The sequence below is a fragment of the Scomber japonicus genome, chromosome 3 (genome assembly GCF_027409825.1).
Source record: "Scomber japonicus isolate fScoJap1 chromosome 3, fScoJap1.pri, whole genome shotgun sequence".
NCBI lineage: Eukaryota > Metazoa > Chordata > Actinopteri > Scombriformes > Scombridae > Scomber > Scomber japonicus.
Genome location: NC_070580.1, coordinates 11,199,399 through 11,219,358, shown reverse-complemented (window position 1 = coordinate 11,219,358; position 19,960 = coordinate 11,199,399). Strand labels below are relative to the sequence as shown.

General features: G+C 41.7%; 1 protein-coding gene across 1 annotated transcript; it reads right to left on the bottom strand.

Annotated features, from left to right (window-relative positions):
• Positions 1-10,640: 10,640 nt before the first annotated feature.
• On the bottom strand, positions 10,641-19,677 carry LOC128355041 (bone morphogenetic protein 7-like). Its single transcript, XM_053315197.1, has 7 exons — positions 19,281-19,677; positions 14,797-14,986; positions 11,745-11,903; positions 11,313-11,509; positions 11,095-11,168; positions 10,880-10,990; positions 10,641-10,790 (listed from the first exon to the last, which is right to left on the bottom strand). Exons 1-7 carry the CDS (start codon positions 19,675-19,677, stop codon positions 10,641-10,643), a joined length of 1,278 nt encoding a protein of 425 aa, XP_053171172.1.
• Between the last annotated feature and the right edge of the window lie 283 nt (positions 19,678-19,960).

Genomic DNA, 19,960 nt, shown 5'->3' with positions numbered 1-19,960 from the left:
CCTGCAAAATCAATAGCTGCGACCCAGGTTGCCTTGCTGGCCATAAAGCAAAAGCCAAGTCTTCTTTCTTGTGTTTTCAAGTATGATGAAAGAGAAAGGAAAGAAAGCAAGGGAAAGTGAAGGAGAATATAAAGAAAGCAGACAGGCAGGGCGTGGGTGAGGGTGAGGGGACATAATTTATGTTGTCTGTACACTCATGAAAGGCCTTCTTTTTTCTGCTTTAGTGTATAAATGTGGATCTTTGACACTCTGGTCAAAAGCAATTACTGGCCATTTCAAAGCATTCATTCTGTTTGGCATCTCGCTCATTCAGGATGAAATGGCTTATTAGTCTACATGTGACCCCTGAGGTGAGGACCAGCGTTAGAGAGAGCAGGAAGTGAGAAACAGCAGTAAGAGTTAACAACAAGAAGTGACAAGTGAAGGCTATCTGATCTGCTATCGGCTATTTGCAGCCAGACTGCAGATGCAACAGCAAAATTTGTGTTTTGCAAGCCTGCTTTCTGCATATGTGTGTGTGTGTGTGTGTGTGTGTGTGTGTGTGTGTGTGTGTGTGTGTGTGTGTGTGTGTGTGTGTTTGTCCAGTCTAAAGCAACGGTTTTCCACCCTCACTACACCGGGCAAAATGCCAAAGCCTTCCGGCAGTCATACGCCTACCATCAGCTGAGGAGTTGCACAGCAGTCTCATTTCTAATTATACACCCAACAACAGAGAGCTACGGAGAGAGAGGGAAAGAGTGTGTGGAACATGGAGAGAGGAAGAGGAGGGTGATTACAAATGAAAGAGAGGCTGAGAGTGCTACTCGGCAGCAAACACAGGGTGAACAAGTTCAGATGTGAGCGATAGAGGGAGAGAGAGAGAAAGAAAGAAAGAAAAAGAAAGAAAGAGAGGGAGGGAGAGACATCAAATCTGTCTGAGAAAGGTTAACAGGACTGACTGACTGAGTGGAGTGGGAGTGTAAAATGTAAAAGCGAGTAGGAGGAGAAGAGAGAGAGTGAGAGAGAGAGGAAGAGAGAGAGAGAGAGAGAGAGAGAGAGAGAAAAGGTGGAGAGTGTCTCTGATAGACAGTCTGTTGGGCTCGTCTGGATGTTTCTACTCATTCATTTCTCATCTTCCCTTTTCACCTGCAGCCTGTGAGGACGACGCATGCCAGACAGGTGTGTGTGGAGCGTCTGTCTTCTTTTTTTGAACGTGGATGGATGTGCAGTATGAAGGATGAACAGACAGCTTGATGGATGGATGGAGGAACATGTAGGTAAGTCTTCAACATGAAACCTGCTTGTCTAAAATGTATATAGCAGAGAAATTCATACAGTATTCATGTATTTAGTCACTGAAAGACCCAGTTATGATATGTGTATTAGTCTGAACTCTGAATGCATGTTTGAGGAACTCTTTGTAGGAGTCAGCAGCGGAGGTTAAATTTGGTTGTATTGCGCTTACAGCTCCATAGATAGAAACATCAAGCTGACTCAGTGCAATATTGTCACTACTGATATGCAAATAGCTCTGTCCTCGGTGCAGATTATCATTACTGGGATGGCAACAAACACACTAAACACAGCTGGGTATACATATCATTTTCATAGATTAGTGACCCGTAGTGGACCGATTGCCTCATAAGGTGACTGTGTCTGAATAAGCCTCCAGTCCAGGCCTATTTGGGTCATGATCTGACCATACCTATGTACAGACGTCTGTGAGTAAGTCACCCACACCTCGGAGCCATTTGAATGAATTTACATTTACACTGGAGGCATTTAGCTGACAAATACTTATCTATTTATGCCTCATGGTATAATGCTGAGTGCTCGCACAGGAATGTCAGTGTGAAGGTGTTGTCTGATCCCACACACACACACACACACACACACACACACACACGCACACACACACCCACACACACACACACACGTAATAGAGGAACAGCTCATATCACAGACATGCAAGTCAGGCAGAGTGAAAGAGGTCCATTCAGCAGCAGTGCTCAGCTATGAGGAAAACATAATACAAAGCATTGAGATTATCTCAGTATTGACCAACTGTAAAAGTCCTGCACTGCTCTTCACCTCCTTGCATCACTTCATCTGAATAAAGTGTCTGCAGAGTCTGTGTGTGTGTGTGTGTGGCCTTAAAGTGCTTATATTTAGCCCCCTCAGCAAACTGACTCACTGCTGTGCATGCATGCAAGGAAGATGAAGGAGTTTCAATAGCTTGAGGTGCTGGAGATCACTTCAGTCACATAAGAAAGATGCAGGCAGGGGCTGTGTGTTTAACTCCCTGCACCTGTTTATTCACGTAACGGTAGATATAAAACACTCAATGCGACGTGTCATAGGGCCTTGCCGTTCTTATATCGAACCAAATGGCAGCCATCTTATCTGGGTCCAATTTTAAACTTGCTGTATTTGGAACCTATGGTGGAGAGGTTTATGTTATAATCCTTTAATTTTTCAATCAATATACAAATACAGCACAAGTAATGAGCATAAAACAACTGTGCCTGTCAAGAATGAACCACAAGAGCAAATATTTTGGTAGATTTTTCATTATAATAGCCCCAAGGGCACAAATCATGCTTTCAATCACGAAGACAATCTTATAATTTTGCATTTATATTACAGGCAATTGTTTCATTGTTTCTTTTTTTCAATTTTGCCTAAACTTAGTATGTAAGAACTCTCTTATTGTACTGTAGAATACTGTCGTATTCTGAATGGCTAATTACATGGCCATTACATTAAATAAGATCTATTATGTAGTAATCCTAAAGGCAATTACAATCAGAAACACAAGAGAGAAGCACTTCTACTGTAATATATTAATATATTATTAATGTCATGAATTGTGCATAGAGCAAGAAATATTTTGTGCTCTCTCTCTCTTTCTCTCTCTCTCTCTCTCTCTCTCTCTCTCTCTCTCTCACACACACACACACACACACACACACACACACACACACACACACACACACTAACTTACTGACAAATGCTCATCAACAGTCTGTCAATGGTTCTTAAATTTTGTGCACAGAGCAATGAAGGGAGAGAGATTTTTTTTTTTACTCATGAAGTAAGCTGACAAGAAGTCCTTCTATTATATAATGACTGATTGCAGAATTCAAGGCGGCTAATTTTGGGTCAGCTGGATGTGGTGAACATGTAACATTAAGTGTGACCCCCTCAGCCTCAAATACAAATATGTTGGCTGATTATGTGATAGGTTAGTGTTGCTGTCAAGATTGTGGCTATGTTACTGTTGTGGTGATTTGCCTGGCCTTCACTTTTTGTGTAGATTGTAACATAGCCGGCTTGTTGGATTTGTCTTGAGATATTATGAAATAGGATTTAGGAGTAAAGATGAGCATTAACATGTTGTATGTTTATTTTATGCTTGATTGTCATGGAATCAGCTGGTTTCTCATCTGGTACTCTATTTTCTTTGGCAGAAATGAAATATAATATTCATAACTATGCTTGTATTAGCATATTATCACATGAAAATAAGAATAATTGTGTTTTTGTTACCGTAAAATGAGCCTTTATATCTATATAGGGAGCAAGTCCTCTTCATGGATGTATTATAATTGCTGGATACCAGGTCGAAAATGGCACCTATTCAGTCTAATAAGAATTGCCTGCCTGGCACTTGCACCTAAAAAAGTTTCTAGCTTCCAGGTTTGTTACGCTGTGTTGCCCACCCACTGAATATGCAGGTGTTTCCCCAACTGGCAAATTCCCGTTCAGCAAATAGACTTTACATTGTGGTGGCGTCACAGATTTCACTTGTCTTGGCTCGAATGTTTTACAAATGTTTTACAAATATGAAACCTTGACGGATCACAAATTCGTAATAGAAAGAGAAAGATATTTGTCTTGTTTGCAGTGCGAGGTGTCCTGGCAGCAGTTTTACAGATGTCTCCTTTACAATGGGTTCTATGGGGCAATTGCTTTTGAGGCAGCAAGGGGATTTTTAGCTGCAATGCTGCAAACGGTTACTGGGAAAAATAATTAGCTGCAAGGCAGAGCGGCAGTGCCCTATCGAGCTCTTATAATACGTATGTCCATGGTCCTCTTCCACAGAAGCCAACATGTGGGGAAAATGATGCCAGCCTTCTTGGTCTCATAAGGTTATTTTAGTGAAGCTGTTAGGTGCTGCACAGCTGACACCTGTAGTCTCTGCCCATAACTGGCATCCCATGAGTTATGATGTAACATTGCATTTATATCTATGCAAATAACACTGAATACAGCAATAACATCTAACCTCTAACTTCACACCCATCCCATTTTTTTACTCTGCCTTGCCCTCACTATGTTCATTATTTCACCAACCACACATTGTACCACACATTGTTACCATAGTCATTTTTAACACATTTTAAAATCAGCAATACCCCAGCAATTGGTGGTTGGAAAGCTTTAATTTGGAGCTGATGGTGAAGTTATTGAGATGTCAAGAGGATATTAACAGACAGAGTCATTTATTAGAGGAGTAGAATAGCATTTCAGTCATATAACACTCACAATGTGAGTTTTTGTTTTAAATATTGAATGAACCATCAGTATTGTCTTTTTTACTCAACACATTCATCTTCCTTGTCAAACCCCAATGCCTATATTGTGGTTAACACAATGCAACCCGACTCCATTCACTGAACTGTACAAATGAAGACATGTTATGCTATTAGTAGTTTATGTGGCCCTGAAGTACAGAAGTCTTGTAATCTCACTTCTTTCTAACAACACAACCTCAGATTTTCTTAATTTTCTTTAGTGTTTATTAATTTATCAGGCCTCTCTGAAGCCAAAAGACAAAAAGTTTTACACAACAATTTTCACATATGCAGTCGTACTCCTCGAGGCCACCGAACAAACTTTGATGTGTAAATCAGTGGGGTTCCCCTTTAAAGTTGGCATATAGAATTTAGTTGCATCTAGTAGAATGAACTTGGCAGAATGTAATATTCATTAGAATGTTTTGATTAGTGTATAATCCCCCCGTTGTGTTTTTGTTACTTTACAATTAGCCCTTTATACCTACAGTATATAGCGAGCAGGTCCTCTTCCATGGAGCCTACCATGTATTGTGGCCCAGAATGGGCAAACCAAACACTGGCTCTTGAGGGCCTTTCTTATTTTTCCTGATTTTTCGTGTCCACTGTAGGTTCTCCTACACGCTTGGAAGGGAAGAGAGAAAATAATGTGTGTTCATTTGATTGCAATCTGCAACCTCACTGCTACATGCCTCTAAATCTTACACACTGGTCCTTTACGTACATTTTAAAGGGAGACACAGTGACAGACAGGCAATCTGAATTTGAAATATGATTTGCTCCAGTTTACTGTCTTGTTTGTGAAGACAGAAAGCGCCCTAATGAGTGTTTCATCTACTTTTCAGATCATGATGACCTTGGACCTATCCATCTGCAATGCTTGCAAAGAGATTAATGAAATCTGTGTCACATGATCACTACACCTCCTCAACTTCTGCAGGAGAGCATGCAGCACCTCTGTGAGTGACAGCGAATGTGAGCCAATGAACTTTACACCAAACCCAACCCTTGTCCCAGGCAGGGACAGCCTCCCACTGAAAAAGAGGGACCAAAGACCAAGCACACCACCACCACCGCAGCAGCAGCAACAGGAGTGTGATGCTGCCATGTTCAAGGCACCTTATCCTTACAAAATCCACAGTGAGTTTAAGATAAAACACACAGGCCCATTCCAGCCCGTACCAAGACGAGTTCCTGCACTCTATCAGCCCTGGACGCAGACACACACATCCACCAGGTCCAAACCTCACGTCCCCTCAGCTTTCAGGGAGCATCATGGCTGGGCAGAGTGGAGGGATTTAAATCCCCTTCATACTGGATGGGACTTTTCTCACCACTATCAGCACCACCCTCACTTGACTGGTCACCACAGAGACATCAGCCTCCACCCACGCCATCCACACCACCCCTCCAGATTCAACCCTGTCTCTCCAGTCACTGAGGGTTTCAATAGGGTGGGTGGAGAGTATGGCTGGGAGCAGCTCAAGACATTAAGGGACAAGAGTTTGCACACAGAGAGGCAGAGCAATGGGAGGAATAAAGGACCTTATGTGCGAAGAAAAGACAGAAGAGGAGAAAAAGCAAGTCCACCCTCATTGAGCACATGCCTACCTCACTCTCCACATGGGGACCTCACACTGCAACATGATTTGTTGCACAAATCAACAAAGGCTCTCAAACATCCTGTTTCTGGATCATTGTTACATTCCTTCATAAGGGTTTCTCCTGATAAGTTAAACAACACACACACCTCCACCACAGAGGATGCATCAAGATCTCCTCTCCTCCCCTCTTCTGAGCAAACCAACACCTCGTCGTCCACTTCTTCCTCTCGAAACCGTTTTCCCTGGCTGCTCCCTCACTTTGTAGCCGGCTCTCTGATCGAGCTCCGAGATGGTCGGCTGAGAAGGGTGGAACACCTGCAGACAGAGGACTTCCTGCTTGGCTCACTGGCCTGCCCAGACCTGCGCCTGAGCTGCTGCACAGTGCAGAGCATTTCCCCCTCAGCCTCCCCCTCCTCCATCTCACGCCTCCTCATCCTGCTGCATGACCAGCAGTCCCAGGTGAAGCACAAGAGAGGGGAAAAGAAGTAAAATCCCTTTTGGTTTTTCATAGCAGACCCTCCACCAGCAACTATGATTGTTCTCCTGAAGTAGTACATCTATCAGTTTTAGATGAATGGGGTTAGAGATATATAGTACAACTTCTAGAATCTTCTCAAAATTGTAAAGAGAAAAGTCCTGTAGTTTAGTTTAGACCATGTGAAAAGATAAGGCTGCTGGTTCTTGTTGTCAAAAAAGTCAATTGAAAGACCAAAATTAGAGGTACAACGATCGGTTGATTAATTGATTAGCTGATAAAAATAAATGTAATTTTTTTTTTTTAACTCAATTTTGCTAAATGTTCTTTGGTTCCAGCTTCCCAAATTTGACCATTTGCTGTTTTTTTCTTTTTTGATATACTTGTTGACGATACATTGAATATCTTAGGTTTTGAACTGTTAGTCAAAAAAAAAATCTAAATCAAAAATGTTACCAAGAATTCATGAATGCCACTTTCACACAATAAGTTAGCATTTACAATCAAGAAACAATCCAAGATTAATAAACATTTGTCACAGCCAAAACCAACAATCAATTAATCCAATCCAATTGATTGTGTGTAGCCAGAGCTTCATTTAGCTTATTCCTTCGTGCAACAGTGAATGACATGTTCATTACTTGTGATGAACATAGGCATTGTTGTTTATGTTGAGTCAGACCCACATACACCAAATGTGTATTGATCCACGGCTAAAAATAGTTAGCAACAAATGCAGTATTTACTCTTGAGGTGCATTCACTAAAGATACGACATTCAGCTGTTTTACCAGATAACCTAGGCTTTTTGTAACCCATGTCTAAAGATTTATATCTTCAGTAGGAAATAGTGTAGACTAACATATTTTTAATTTTGGTCTCCTAGTGCCATTTGTTGACAATAACAGAATGCAAAAAGAATGACAGCATTATTATCCCTTAAAGCCACTGTGTAGAGTTTGAAAATGTCTCAGTTTGGTGCTTCCTTTGCTTCGGCAAACAACAAAGCATGCTACAACGCCTCAGTTTTTATTGGGATTGTTTTACTTTTCAACAACTAAAAAGTCATCAAAATAAAAATAAAAAACATACTTATAAAATTGACACATAATTTCAAATGAATTTAACACAAATACATTTAAAAATTTAAAATAATTACTGATGTTAATCACTAATTTAGACAAGAGTATGTATTAAATGTACAAAATAAGCTGATGAATATCCAGACTGCAGTTCAACCCTAACTCTGTCTATATCTTGGGTATGTGGGTGGCTTCAAACAGGGTCTGAAATCATTGAAGACTTTTCTCACTATAACTCAGTACAAGTAAAACTGGAATTACACCCCCTAGTGGGCAAATGTACAAGCTGCATTTCTCTCTAATAATTCTGTTGGTATGTCTTCTCATCCTCCAGGAATTGGTGGATGTCTATGTAGAGTATCCATTCTTTGTGCGTGGGCAGGGCTGGTCATCCTGCAGCCCTCAGAGGACTGCCCGTCTGTGTGGCCTGCAGTGCCGCCAGCTGAGTGTGGGGGACGTCTGCCTAGCTCTCACCCCTGTCTCAGCCCCATCAGCCACCCCAGAGCCTGAAACCTCACCCATGAAGTCAGAGGGAGCGTGTGGATCCCTAAAGGCATCACAAATCCAGGTTTCCACAGGGCCAAAGAGGCCAGCTGGGGGGCAAAAGAAGGAGGCAGAGGCAGTCCGGAGGAGACACTATTCAGCCCCTGAACTGCGAGGTCCAGGCACTAATTGCATGTCATAAAGAGGGGAGCGAGTCAGTCTGTTTTAAACTCTGCTAGTCAGCCTTTATTTATTGTTTCTCTACCTCTTCTTTTTCAGTGCTTGATTGTCTTTTGAATGTGTATCTAAAGAATAACAGCTAAAGATGAAAGATCTCAGGATCCCTAGAGTTAGTCTTTTATTAGCACTGTATTTATCAAGGTAAGTCAGGGATCACATACTGTCTATGTGACTTGATTCTGAGTTAAACATGACATTTTTAGTAAGCTTTAGCACAATCAGGTTGTGACAGAATTCACAGGTTGAAAAGCTATTCAGTGCAGTTTGGTGAGAAACTGCAGGGAGCCATCGTTTAAATCTTTGGTGCCACAGAGAGACAGCCTGGAACTGCTCCAGTGACAATGAACTTGAGATATTTCCTGTATAGGTTCAGAGAATATTGGTTGAGTTTAAAGTGAGTGTTCATATTATTGCTAGCAGTTCTGACTAAATCAGCCCACGTTCATTGAAGAGCAAAGAAAGCTTCTCCCTCAGGTCTTTCACTGCTGATGGTATGATTTAAAGTTCATATCTCTTAATATTATGTAAGAGTTTTTCATAAACACAATAGATTTCATTCCAAATTCATTCTGATAATATATTCTTCAGTTTGAGTGAATCTTCACATTGACAATCAACTCTCTTTCTGATTGTATCAGCAAGATTTAGTGCTCTAAATCTTCTACCTCTAATTTTCTATTTAAGATAATGATCTGTGTTTGGGCGGTGTTGTAATATATGCTGGAAGCTTTTTGCTTCTTGGTGAATGTCAGCTTGGTTGATAAAGTTATAGCAGTTTTGCTTTTTGTACTGATGCCACTTTTAAATGTCTGCCCCAATAATAAGAGTGGAGATGCTTGTGTTGTTCTAAGTACTCTAAATGCACAATCAGCTGAATGTGACAAAAACTGAAATGTGGACCACAGAGACTCACTCTGATGTCGCAGTCAGAGCACAAACAGATCAGGTCTTTAACTTGTGAAACAGTTTGCTTTCTGATAAATAAAAAATGTTGTGTAATATTTCCCTGCAAGTTTTTTCAAAGCTTTACAAAAATCACTAATTCAATTTACTAATTGACAAAAATTACCATTTAGTAGCCGTTCTGGGGCTTTCGATTACATCACTCAGCCTTCTTCAGGACATAGAGAAATACAAGTCCAACATCTTGGAATTGTACATGTTCAAATTTAATTTTCTTTTGCGGTGAGAAGGTCAAGAGGAAACGTATGGTCTCAAAGTGTTTTGAATGCCACTGTAAGGAACATAACTGAGGTCAAATGAGGTAAAAACATCACACCTACATCTTCTTTGATAGTCTCGATTTATTTGACTCCTTTAATCTGACAAAATAAAATTACAGCCTCTCTTTGCCCTCCTGTGGCTCTGGTCTGATGCCAGAAGTCAGCTGCAGTGGGGGTGATGGTGCAAAACCTGACATCCGTCTCGTGAAGATCAATCACTGACATCTTGCAGACTGTATGCCTTTCACCAGCCCAGTGATATATACGTTTGCACCAGGAGTAGCCAGGCCTTTCAATCCCACACACTGTAATTAACAGTCTCGGCTGTCATTCTTCACCCAGCTCCTCTACATCAGCAGCACACAGACACACTGCCAGATGTCTTACACCTGATCTGCTCCAACTGGCCTGCTGAACACCAGTTCAACACCAGTTAAGTTTGAGAGAACATAGATTTTTTTCCTTATCAGGACACAAGGTCATCCAGCTGTTCCAAAAGACGATGCAGCGGTATAACAGGAAGATGGAGATCCAAAGTTTTATGAGCTGTGAGATCCGTTATCAAATGCACATTTCCACCCAGGCAATATTTTCAATAAAATTCAAATGCAGGTACAGTTTGTGTTATATGATCTCTGCCAGTAGGGATAAATATGAGTAACTTTTTACTTTCTTAAATGTTTTGTCTGTGAAGCAACTTCACACTGCTCTGGGTAATTTTAGTGCACCTCTCCCACTCACACTGAAAGGAAAAGAAAATTCTTTGCTCAACCTTTCTCTGTGACCACTTTATCTAATGGTTTGTGGTAGTGGTTAATACTGCAAGGGCCGTTCAGCTGTTGGTCATAAATACAATCCCCAGATTAAAGCTTATTCTGTGACAGGCAGTCAATCATCTCTTGTCTCTGGTTCCTGTGCTTCCTCCTCTCTTAAGTGTCCCTCTGGATTTGCAGAACCCAGTGGAGGGGGGTCGAGCAGTCAGTGACAGCCACAGGCTCTGACCACCATATTGCGGTACTTCTTGAGGATGACGTTGGAGCTGTCGTCAAAGTAGAGCACAGAGATGCCATGGAGCTGTGTGGGGGCACAGCAAGGCTTGGGCACAGTCTCTGGGTTGATAAAGTGCACCTACAGTTAGAAGAAGCATAAATCAGCTGTCATAGAGATATGGAGTCTGCGGTAAAAGGGCTTGTCATCAGGGACTGTTCGGGACTTACCAGAGTTTGCACAATAGCATGATTGGTGGCATTCATGTAGGAGTTGAGAGGAAAAGCACACTCCCCCTCACAGTAGTATGCTGCATAACCCTCTGGTGCTATGATCCAATCCTGATCAGAGTAAAACCACAGATGAAGGTTCAGTCAAATGTCACTTTTTGATCTTGGAGTGAAATGAAATACAATGAAATAAGAATGATGGTTCTGTATTATACCTGCCATCCCAAATCCCTGAAACTGACATACAGCTCATGCTTTTTACATCCCTCTTTGGATATGCCCAGATTATCTGAAATTGAAAACATGCAAATATTAAGTTAGTGAGTATAAAATAGTATAAATAGTATATAAAGAGTATAAAATACCAGTGAGTCAGAGTCATTATAGGCCATGAGTAATGTCTATAGTGATGATATCTGAAAGGGTCAGACACCTGTTGCAGCCTCCACTGCCTTTAGTGCATCATGTACAGTCCTCTGGGGTTTGGAGCGGTTAGATTGCCGCCCCTTATGACCGTGGGCAGAGCGGATGCTGCGGAAGCGCACCTCATTGGCTTTGAAGAAGGCAACCATGAAGGGCTGCCTGTCCTGGGGTCCGCTGCCTGTCAGCAGCCCCACCAGCTGGGTGCTCCTCCTCTGGCCTACAGGGGGAGACACGGATCAGGAGGGTGAACTTAGGAGAGTCCCACTTAACAATAAATTGTTTAATCTTAATATGACCACAACAACCACATTCATGACTTGAACTCTGTGAGCACCCACTACAAAGATTTACTCAATATGTGATGATGGTCTTTGGAACATTAAATCACTATGCTACACAAAAGCTGCAGTCTTTCAACTGTTGTTGCTCTTTCATGTATGGCAGTGACTGACCGTGACTGTCCTCCAAGACCAGGTGCAATCCAAGGTTCTGCTCAGGGTTCACCACCCAGAGGTTACTAGTGGCAGTAAGGTCAAAAACCAGCCAGCCCTCCTCTGCAGCCCAAATTTCTCGCTGGTCCAGCAGGAGCAGCTCCACTTCACTGAGGGAAGAATTATACGTAATTACATAATTAAGTCAAGGTTGATACTCTCTTAATAAGACGCCTGTTTTTGCACTGACTGAAATCTCAGGATGCAAAATAATTTTTTTGGATACAACATCACAGAGGATGAAGAAAGAAAACTTTCAAGCGTTCCTGTTTGCAATTGCGTTGCCACACAACAATAACAGAAACACAACAGTGATGAAATGTCTGATGTGATGGATTACATATTTCTTTCTCATGTTTCTGCTAAAGTGATCTAATTTCTAGTGACAATTAATGGAAACAAATGGCAGCCTGGATGGTGGGGAAACAATGTAAAAGCGAATGCTATGTTTAGGAAAATGGTTGGCTGTCATGTAAATTATACAAAATGAGTATTTAATAGGGTAAAAAGTGAAAAACTACATGTGTGGTCCTGTAATACCTACAGTTTATTTTTGTCCATACATCCATATTGAGTGAACAGTGTAGGACTTTTGTACATATTCATCCACTATAGGACAAAGCAACAGAAAAACAATACATAAAGGCAACCAAGAAATATTATGACCAAATGCTGGAATGTTGTAGATGTAGGAGTGCTGAAAGGGACATGGGGCAGAAAAAGATGAGCTAAGCCAGACAGCTGACCTCAGTCCAACTGAAAATGTGTTTCATTGGCTGAAGACCATGCTGAAGGCAAAAAGCCCTGAAAATAAGCAAGAAATAATTATGGCTGCAGTACAAGTACAGCTACAGCATCACCAGGGAAAATACTAATTGTCTGCTGATGTCCATGGGTTATAGACTTAAGTCAGTCACTGACTGCAAGGGAAACCAAATATAAACATGATAACCTTTTATTAACTTGTCAAAATATTCAGTCCCCTAAAATTGGCAGACTGTGTATAAAAAAGGGCTATAATCTCTACACTGTTCATCAGATGTGGATATAAAAATCAAAGCTGTGAGTCGACCAAAACGTTGGAGTTCTGAGCCAACACAACTGAAACGTGCCAACAAGGTTTTTCTGACTCCACAGTAAATACAGACTAAATGAATTTGCAGAACAGAAAAATAGACTTTGTAATAAAATCTAATTTAGCAGGAAGGACTAATGTATTGCAAAATAATCAATCAATTTATGTAGCAATATAAATATGTAGCAACCTGTAAATCCCCTTTAACAGGTAACACCCTGAAAAATTATCAAAGGAGCACTTTCTTAACATTGCAGGAGAAAAACCATACACTGATATGAGTGGTCTTGAGGGTAGATTTCACAGACAATAGTTGTGTTTATACATTGAGTTTCAGACCCTCAGGCAGAGACGTCTGTCTTTTGTTCTGCCGCCTGCTCGTCTTTGAGGAGTGGGCTTTATTTGTGTCTGTGAATGACAATGGTGTTGATCTTAACACTGTCGTCAGCCCTGCTGTCACCGATGAAGTACTTCAAATTTACTGCCGGCAAATGACCCCCCACCCCCAACCCCACCCTGCAGGCTGCAGCAAGCAGGTAAATTACATTTAGAGACTTTGTAATGTAGGTGGTGGAACTTGATTTATCAGGAGGGGTTTGAACAAAGTGTAATTATCCTTCAGTCAGAATATCTGTCATGCTGTTTCAAATGTGGCGTGAAACAAGAAAACATTGTTAAAGTAACAAGGCAGACCCTGGCAGACTGACAGACAAAACAGAGCTACAGACAATCAGACAGACAGAAACTTGAAGGCATAACCACCTGTGTGAGAGAAAAGGAGTGCACTGACGTCTTGAGGGTTGAAGGTGTTATTTGTGGTGGGAGTTTCATGTTATAAATGCTGGTCTCCTGGGGAGTCCTGTTCTGACTGTGTGAGAGTGAACTGGCTCTGGAGAGAACCTCTCTGTGTCTGTAATTGACACTAATGTCTGTGTAAACAGCTTCAGTGCTGACACTAACATCAGCAGAAATAACCAGCAGGGAATGTGGAGCAATGCAGCCAAAGCAGACAGATCTGTGTGCACGAAGCTAACAACCCATTTTCACAGAAAAACACAGTAGCAGGAGCTGTTTGTTTAAACTCAACCACACTACTTGCACTGTGTCACTAACATAAGAGGATAATCATCTGTAGCAATGAAACATGAAGTCAGTGTGAAGACTTGGTACAGTAGGTTGTTTAATAGAGCCTTTAAAGGGCTAGCTTACTCAGACTGCTCCAGAGTTATCAATTCAGATTGTTTTTGTAATGTCCGCTCAGACTGTTGAGATTTCTGGCACCACCCCATTAAGATGTAGATGAATGAAAATTCATTGGCAGTACTCACACTATCAAACAATTTAAGCGTCACCAGCTGCATCGGCAACTATGTGAAGCTGTAGCTACTTTAGTTAAAGCGTTGAACTGTTTATGTCATCATGCTATCAATGCTAACATGCTGGTGTTTAATGTGCATGCTAACATTTGCTAATTAGCACAAAGTAAAGCTGAGGCTGAAAGGAGTGTCATTACTTTTACAGGACAATTGTCATACATTTCGAATTTGACCTAATGATGGCACTAGCTGGAAAGTTGAGGGACCTTCTTGAGGTGCACATAAATGTCTGTGTGAAGAGTGATGGCAATCCATTCACTACAAATAAAAATGTCAACCAATAAAAAACCTCATGTCTGTGTCAGATTCTGGGGATCAGTAGGATTCATCCTCTGTAGAACAGAATGTTACTACAATAGTTTTCTTGTTGAAAACTGTTGACAGTATAGTCAGTGAATTATCCTCAGTAATTCAGATGCTGTTTCTGGAGCATCACATGGCTGCTGTATGGCACCTCATTGCTGTGACACCAATTACATTTTTGTGGTACAAGAACAAGTAAATCGGAGGCAAAAACCAAACTATAAAATTCTTCTAAACTTTGATACTGACCTGTTTGGAGGTTCCTGCAGGACCTGGTAAATGCTGACTCTGAATGTCTCATTCTCATAGTGTTCCTGAATGAAAACCTTGTAAATCCTGAACTCTGCTGCTGTGATGGCCTCTCCCTCTGGAATACGGGAAAGGTCGAATCTGAATTCCTTTTTGGTGTGCTGGTACAGAAGGTTTTGATCCTGATCAACTGTCGGGAAGAGACAAACAGAGGATAAGTGTGCATCAAACTAGAAGAACTGGTGTTTGTTTTACTAGTACAATGATTGAAGTTACAAGATGTCAATCAACAGTTCATGAAGGCTTTTATATCCTTTCCTGAAGTGCTTCATTTATAATCTGAACAAGTATGATCCTACCATGATTAAAGGTTAATTGTTTTCTACTCTACTGACATATACACTGTAAAATAGTGCTTCTAACGCTCAAAATGAACGTTTGTACATTATGAGGAGAAGGCAAACCACTGTGAGATGGTAAACCAGTCTGTCAAAACTGTTGCTGATTCAAACAATCCTCTGATGTGTGTCCCTCTGCCCACATCTCGGAAGCACTGTGTCAGAAATAGGAAAAATCCTGCTTCCATCAGTCAAGTGATTGATCTAAACATCACTTAAGTCAAGTCCGCCATACATGCCAATATGGGGGAGAAAAAACACACCCAGGGCTCAGTTTGGCTCCCTGTTTAAATTGCACACATGTGCTGACCACAAGAAAAGGCCTGGTAAGGCACTGCCCGGAAAACCGCAGCAGCCAGTGTGCTTTTATAAACACACTCACATAAAGTGCAGAGAGCCTCACACATACATGTGTGTCTTAAGTACCAGACTTTGTACCACCCACACATCCCTGATCATTTTGCCATGACCCACTGTCCAGTCATTTAATTCTTATTGTAGAGGATAATGTAAATCAGCAGTAGCTGGTGGCACTGTGGGGTTTCCACCCAGTCCTAAGGCAGCTGAAGCTCTCTAAAACTCAGACTTTCCAAGAGAACGGTGGTCAGAAAGACCCCAAAGCTTCCTGAAGCTTTCCAGTGTCGTGTTTTTACAGCATTAGTCAATGTGTTTGTCCTTGGAAAGAGCAGTGAAGGTTTCTGGTGAAGGTGCGCAGAGCAGAGCAGCGATTAGCCACCTTAAACACATCCTGCCCACTGACATACACCATGACATCATCATGACATCACTGTGTGTTCCTACGGATGGTCCACTATTGTTTCAGCACACAGACAAACACACACGCACGACCCCAAGACTCGAAGCACAACATTTATTTCATAGCACTAAACTGACTCAGTCTTCTAAAAACAATTCTAACGACACAAAAACACACACAGCCCGCTCATCGTTAAGAGCAGTGCATTCTGAACCCTGCGAGTCATTTGTTTGACCGCAATTAAATGCTGGAAGGGAACGAGGGGTGTTTTTATGAAAGCAATAATTGCTTGTAAGGACTCGGTGTGTTTACGTTAGGGACCATTAGCTGCAGAGATCAGACCTCAGATATGCAAACTTCCCTCTGGGAGGCATTTCAACACTTCACATTGCTCCTGACACCGCAGGGCCACACAGCCACGGAGCTATCATTAACCTATTACAATTTTATAGTAAGTGGGGATTTTTTTTTACAAATCAGTGTGGGTGGTTTTAAGATGAATCACAATGTCTGTACAAAAACAAGTCACAAAACTGATGGGATATGACTTATGTGAAAAATAATTATTGCTTCAAGTAATATTAATGTCTGTGCATGAGTCTATTCAGGTCTTTTTATTTAGGCGTTTTCAGCTGATTAAAGTTAGTAAGTCTATTCCTCAAGTTAATGTTTTCTGTCCCTTCACACCACTGAATGTCTGCATGTGTTGACAGGTTTGACAATGTTGTTCACACCCTAAGCTGTTTTCTTGCAGATTATTAGAATGACCAAAAATGCTTTGGCTTAACAAATATTACACCTATGCATAAATCTGCTGTAGTATGTAGCACTGTGTCTTGGTGATAAAGTGAGCTATAAGCCTCATGCAGAGTTTGTCAATAAAGTGTATAAGACAGAAATGAGGTAAAAGTATCATATCAGTGGATGTCACCCAGTAATTACTGCTTGAGCTACTGAGGGAAAAGAAAGCAATTATTTTGCACACAGATGTATAAATAATAAGAACGTTAATGAGATTTTCTGGTGCGGCAAAAGAAATTCTTAGTATGATCTCCTTATGCTACCTACAGATCAGCTTAGTGGGACAAATTCTCAAAAACACAATACTCCCTCTGTTCTTCAGCGACAAAGTCTTCCTCCAACTGTTGAGAGAGCGTTGTGTGCTCTTTCTTTCTTAATGAAAGCCAGTGTCATTAAGCCTTTTCCCATGCTGCACAGGTGTGTGTTTGGTCAATGCAGAGAAGGCCATACTGAACGCATGTGTACACGTCTCCAGGCAAAGACTACAGCCGCAGTAAACAAGCAGGTCCAACGTGAGGGTTAGCAGAGCCGAGAGCTGCAGAACAGCTAAGTGGCCGTTAAAAGTGTAGGCCTCGGCACTACATGGAATCTATTTGTTTATTAACAAATGCACAAAAGAAAAAAAATGCGCAGTCCAACAGCAGCTGCCTTGTGTAATGTTGCATGACAATGAGACGAATGCTTCCTGCTGGTGATTCTGGAGTATGGCGTGCGGTTTGGCATTCCAACACAAGTAAACATATGCAGCCGCATTACATGTATGAGCACGTGATAAAGTATAGTGTGTGTGTGTGGGGGGGGGGGGGGGGGGGGCTGTATAATGAGACAAGCTCTCCAATAATGTCAAACTAATGAAAAGTACTTTTCAGAAAGCTGACCTTCTAACAGAACTGTTTTCACTTAAAGTATATTGAGTAAATGTGGCTAATTTATATAAAATAATAGGACCTTTTTCTGAGTGTGGTCTACCTGCAGGATATACCTGGGTGCACTGGGAGCTCTACAGCAGCTCTCCCTCACACTGGAAGCTGTGGTCTTTGAAAGGGAAATACCATAATCCAGTTGGGTCTTGAAGCGATCATCCAGGGACCACCAAGCTAGAGTCACAATGTGGGAGCTTGAGTGAAAAACTCTGACAATCATCAGCACAGGAGGCCACTCTGGGCTCAAGAGAGAAATAATACACATTCATTGTGTCTTTTTTCCTCCTTCCTCTTTATAATCAAAATCTTCAGATGTGGAACCACATAAATCTGCTATGGAGTTTCCAGAGACCATGTTTCCAGATCTCATTAGCTAAAGACTGTCAGTTAAAAGTTCATGACTGAGGACATAAAATGTTATGTTATGCACTTTCAGATTGTTTTTTTTAAACCAAATGTTTCTCCAAATGTTTTGTATTAACTACACATTTATGAGCTGATTGAAAAAACTCTGAATGGCTCTTCATTTGCAGGCTTAAGTTCAACCTCAATGGCGCACAAACAAACAGACTGGAAGGTTAAAGGCGATATTTCTCAGATGAACAAACTTCATCCTTTCACAACTGACCTATAACCCTCCTCCGAGCCTTGAGGCAGGAGAGGGGCGTAAAGAAGATAAGGATTGCTTTTGGATGGAACCCCACATCCGGATAAGAGCCACAGGCACCGTGCCGTCTACTGTTTCACCATAGTGATATCAGAGCTGCCGTAGGATCTCCAAGGGAAACAAAGGCAGGATTTGCCTTTTATAAATTCAATGTCCAAGTAAGCCCTGACTCCCACCTGTGACCCCCCGTGATTCACACCCCTCAAACAAACATAACCAGGCACATATAGATCCAGGAGTATTCTGCAAACACACACACACGTGCACCTGCACTAATAGAGATTACTGCAGCAATAACATGTGTTTAGATGCAGTTTGTATCCTGGTCTCAGTCAACTTCTCTCTCACTCCCCAGGGGGTTTAGAAATGCCCATTCAATTCCTAGTCATGCGAAACAAAGCCATACTAAAGCCTCTCCCCCAGAGCTTTGAAGGGATTCTGGGGAAATCGGATACAGGCATGTTGTCATAACATTTACAGCTCGGAATGCATAATGCTTGATTTCTAGTGAAGAAAGTGACCCAAAAGCCACAAAGTCAGAGACACCCTGGCTTTCACAAGACACACACACACACTTCACTAATGCTGGAACTGAGAACTGGCCAACAAAATGGAAAGCACTGAAAATTAATTGAATCATATGATCTCTGACCAAGATTAATAGATTAAGTTATTGTATTACTTGCAAAAAAAAAAACTATTAACAAAAACAAGAAGAAAAGTAATAATTTTTATGAAGACAGTGTAATTATCCTTGTGCTCTACATCCATGTAGAAAAGTCAAGAGGTTGTCAGTGACGCCATGGCAGCAGATAAGAAATAAACATCAGACACATTATACATCTTTTATCTTAGCACTTAACCTTTTATCCCATTAACTTTTAGGTTTGTTTTTCTTTATTGAGTAAAGGCTTAAAAAAGTCAGATCGGAAACTTACCGAGATTGACAAAGCTCATCACCATATCTGCGTCATCTAAGAAGCGACTGTCCTGTGGGGTCACCATAGGAGAGGCCTGGGTTGGTAATAGGGGTTTGTAGTAAGAATATCCGGGCGGCTCTGGGTCTGTAGAGATCGTATTGTACAAGTCCAACATGAACATCGGGGCAGAGTTTTGTTTTGTGTGGAAATGCGGCCGCGGACGATGTGGCAGCCCCAGGATGGAGAGGATTTCCCGCTGCATCTCTCTGCGCTCCTGGCTCCGGAGCCGCCGCTGGATGAAGCTGGAGCGCACCTCGTTGTCTATGGAGAAGTTGGAAAAGGCGACCTGAGTGGCCAACACGCAGTAACTCCACGCCAGGAGGATCGTTAAAGTCGCCAAAGCGCTTGTCACCATTTTATCCAAAATTTTACGCGCGGCTCTAACTAGTCGAAAGATTAGCCTAGGGGTGCGATTCTTTTATAAACAGCCCCCCTATACCCGAGGGAGGAAAATACACTATCCTCTATTAACTCATCTGCTGCTGTGCACTGTACTCTGAAGTGATACAGCCGTGCGCTTCTCTTGATGGCAACTTTGGAACGGGTTTTATTGAGGCGCTGTGTCAGGGGAGGGGCAGGAGGGTTCAGAATGGGATAAACCAAGACTGGAAAGAGTGGGAAAGTTTGCGGGGGTGAGT

Excerpts from the sequence above, each read along its gene's own strand:
- LOC128355041 (XM_053315197.1), bottom strand. The coding sequence starts at position 19,677 with ATGGTGACAAGCGCTTTGGCGACTTTAACGATCCTCCTGGCGTGGAGT. Across the intron at positions 11,904-14,796 it reads CTGCAGGAACCTCCAAACAG|TGAAGTGGAGCTGCTCCTGC; the intron begins GTCAGTATCAAA and ends TTCTTCCCTCAG. Across the intron at positions 10,991-11,094 it reads TCAGGGATTTGGGATGGCAG|GATTGGATCATAGCACCAGA; the intron begins GTATAATACAGA and ends TACTCTGATCAG.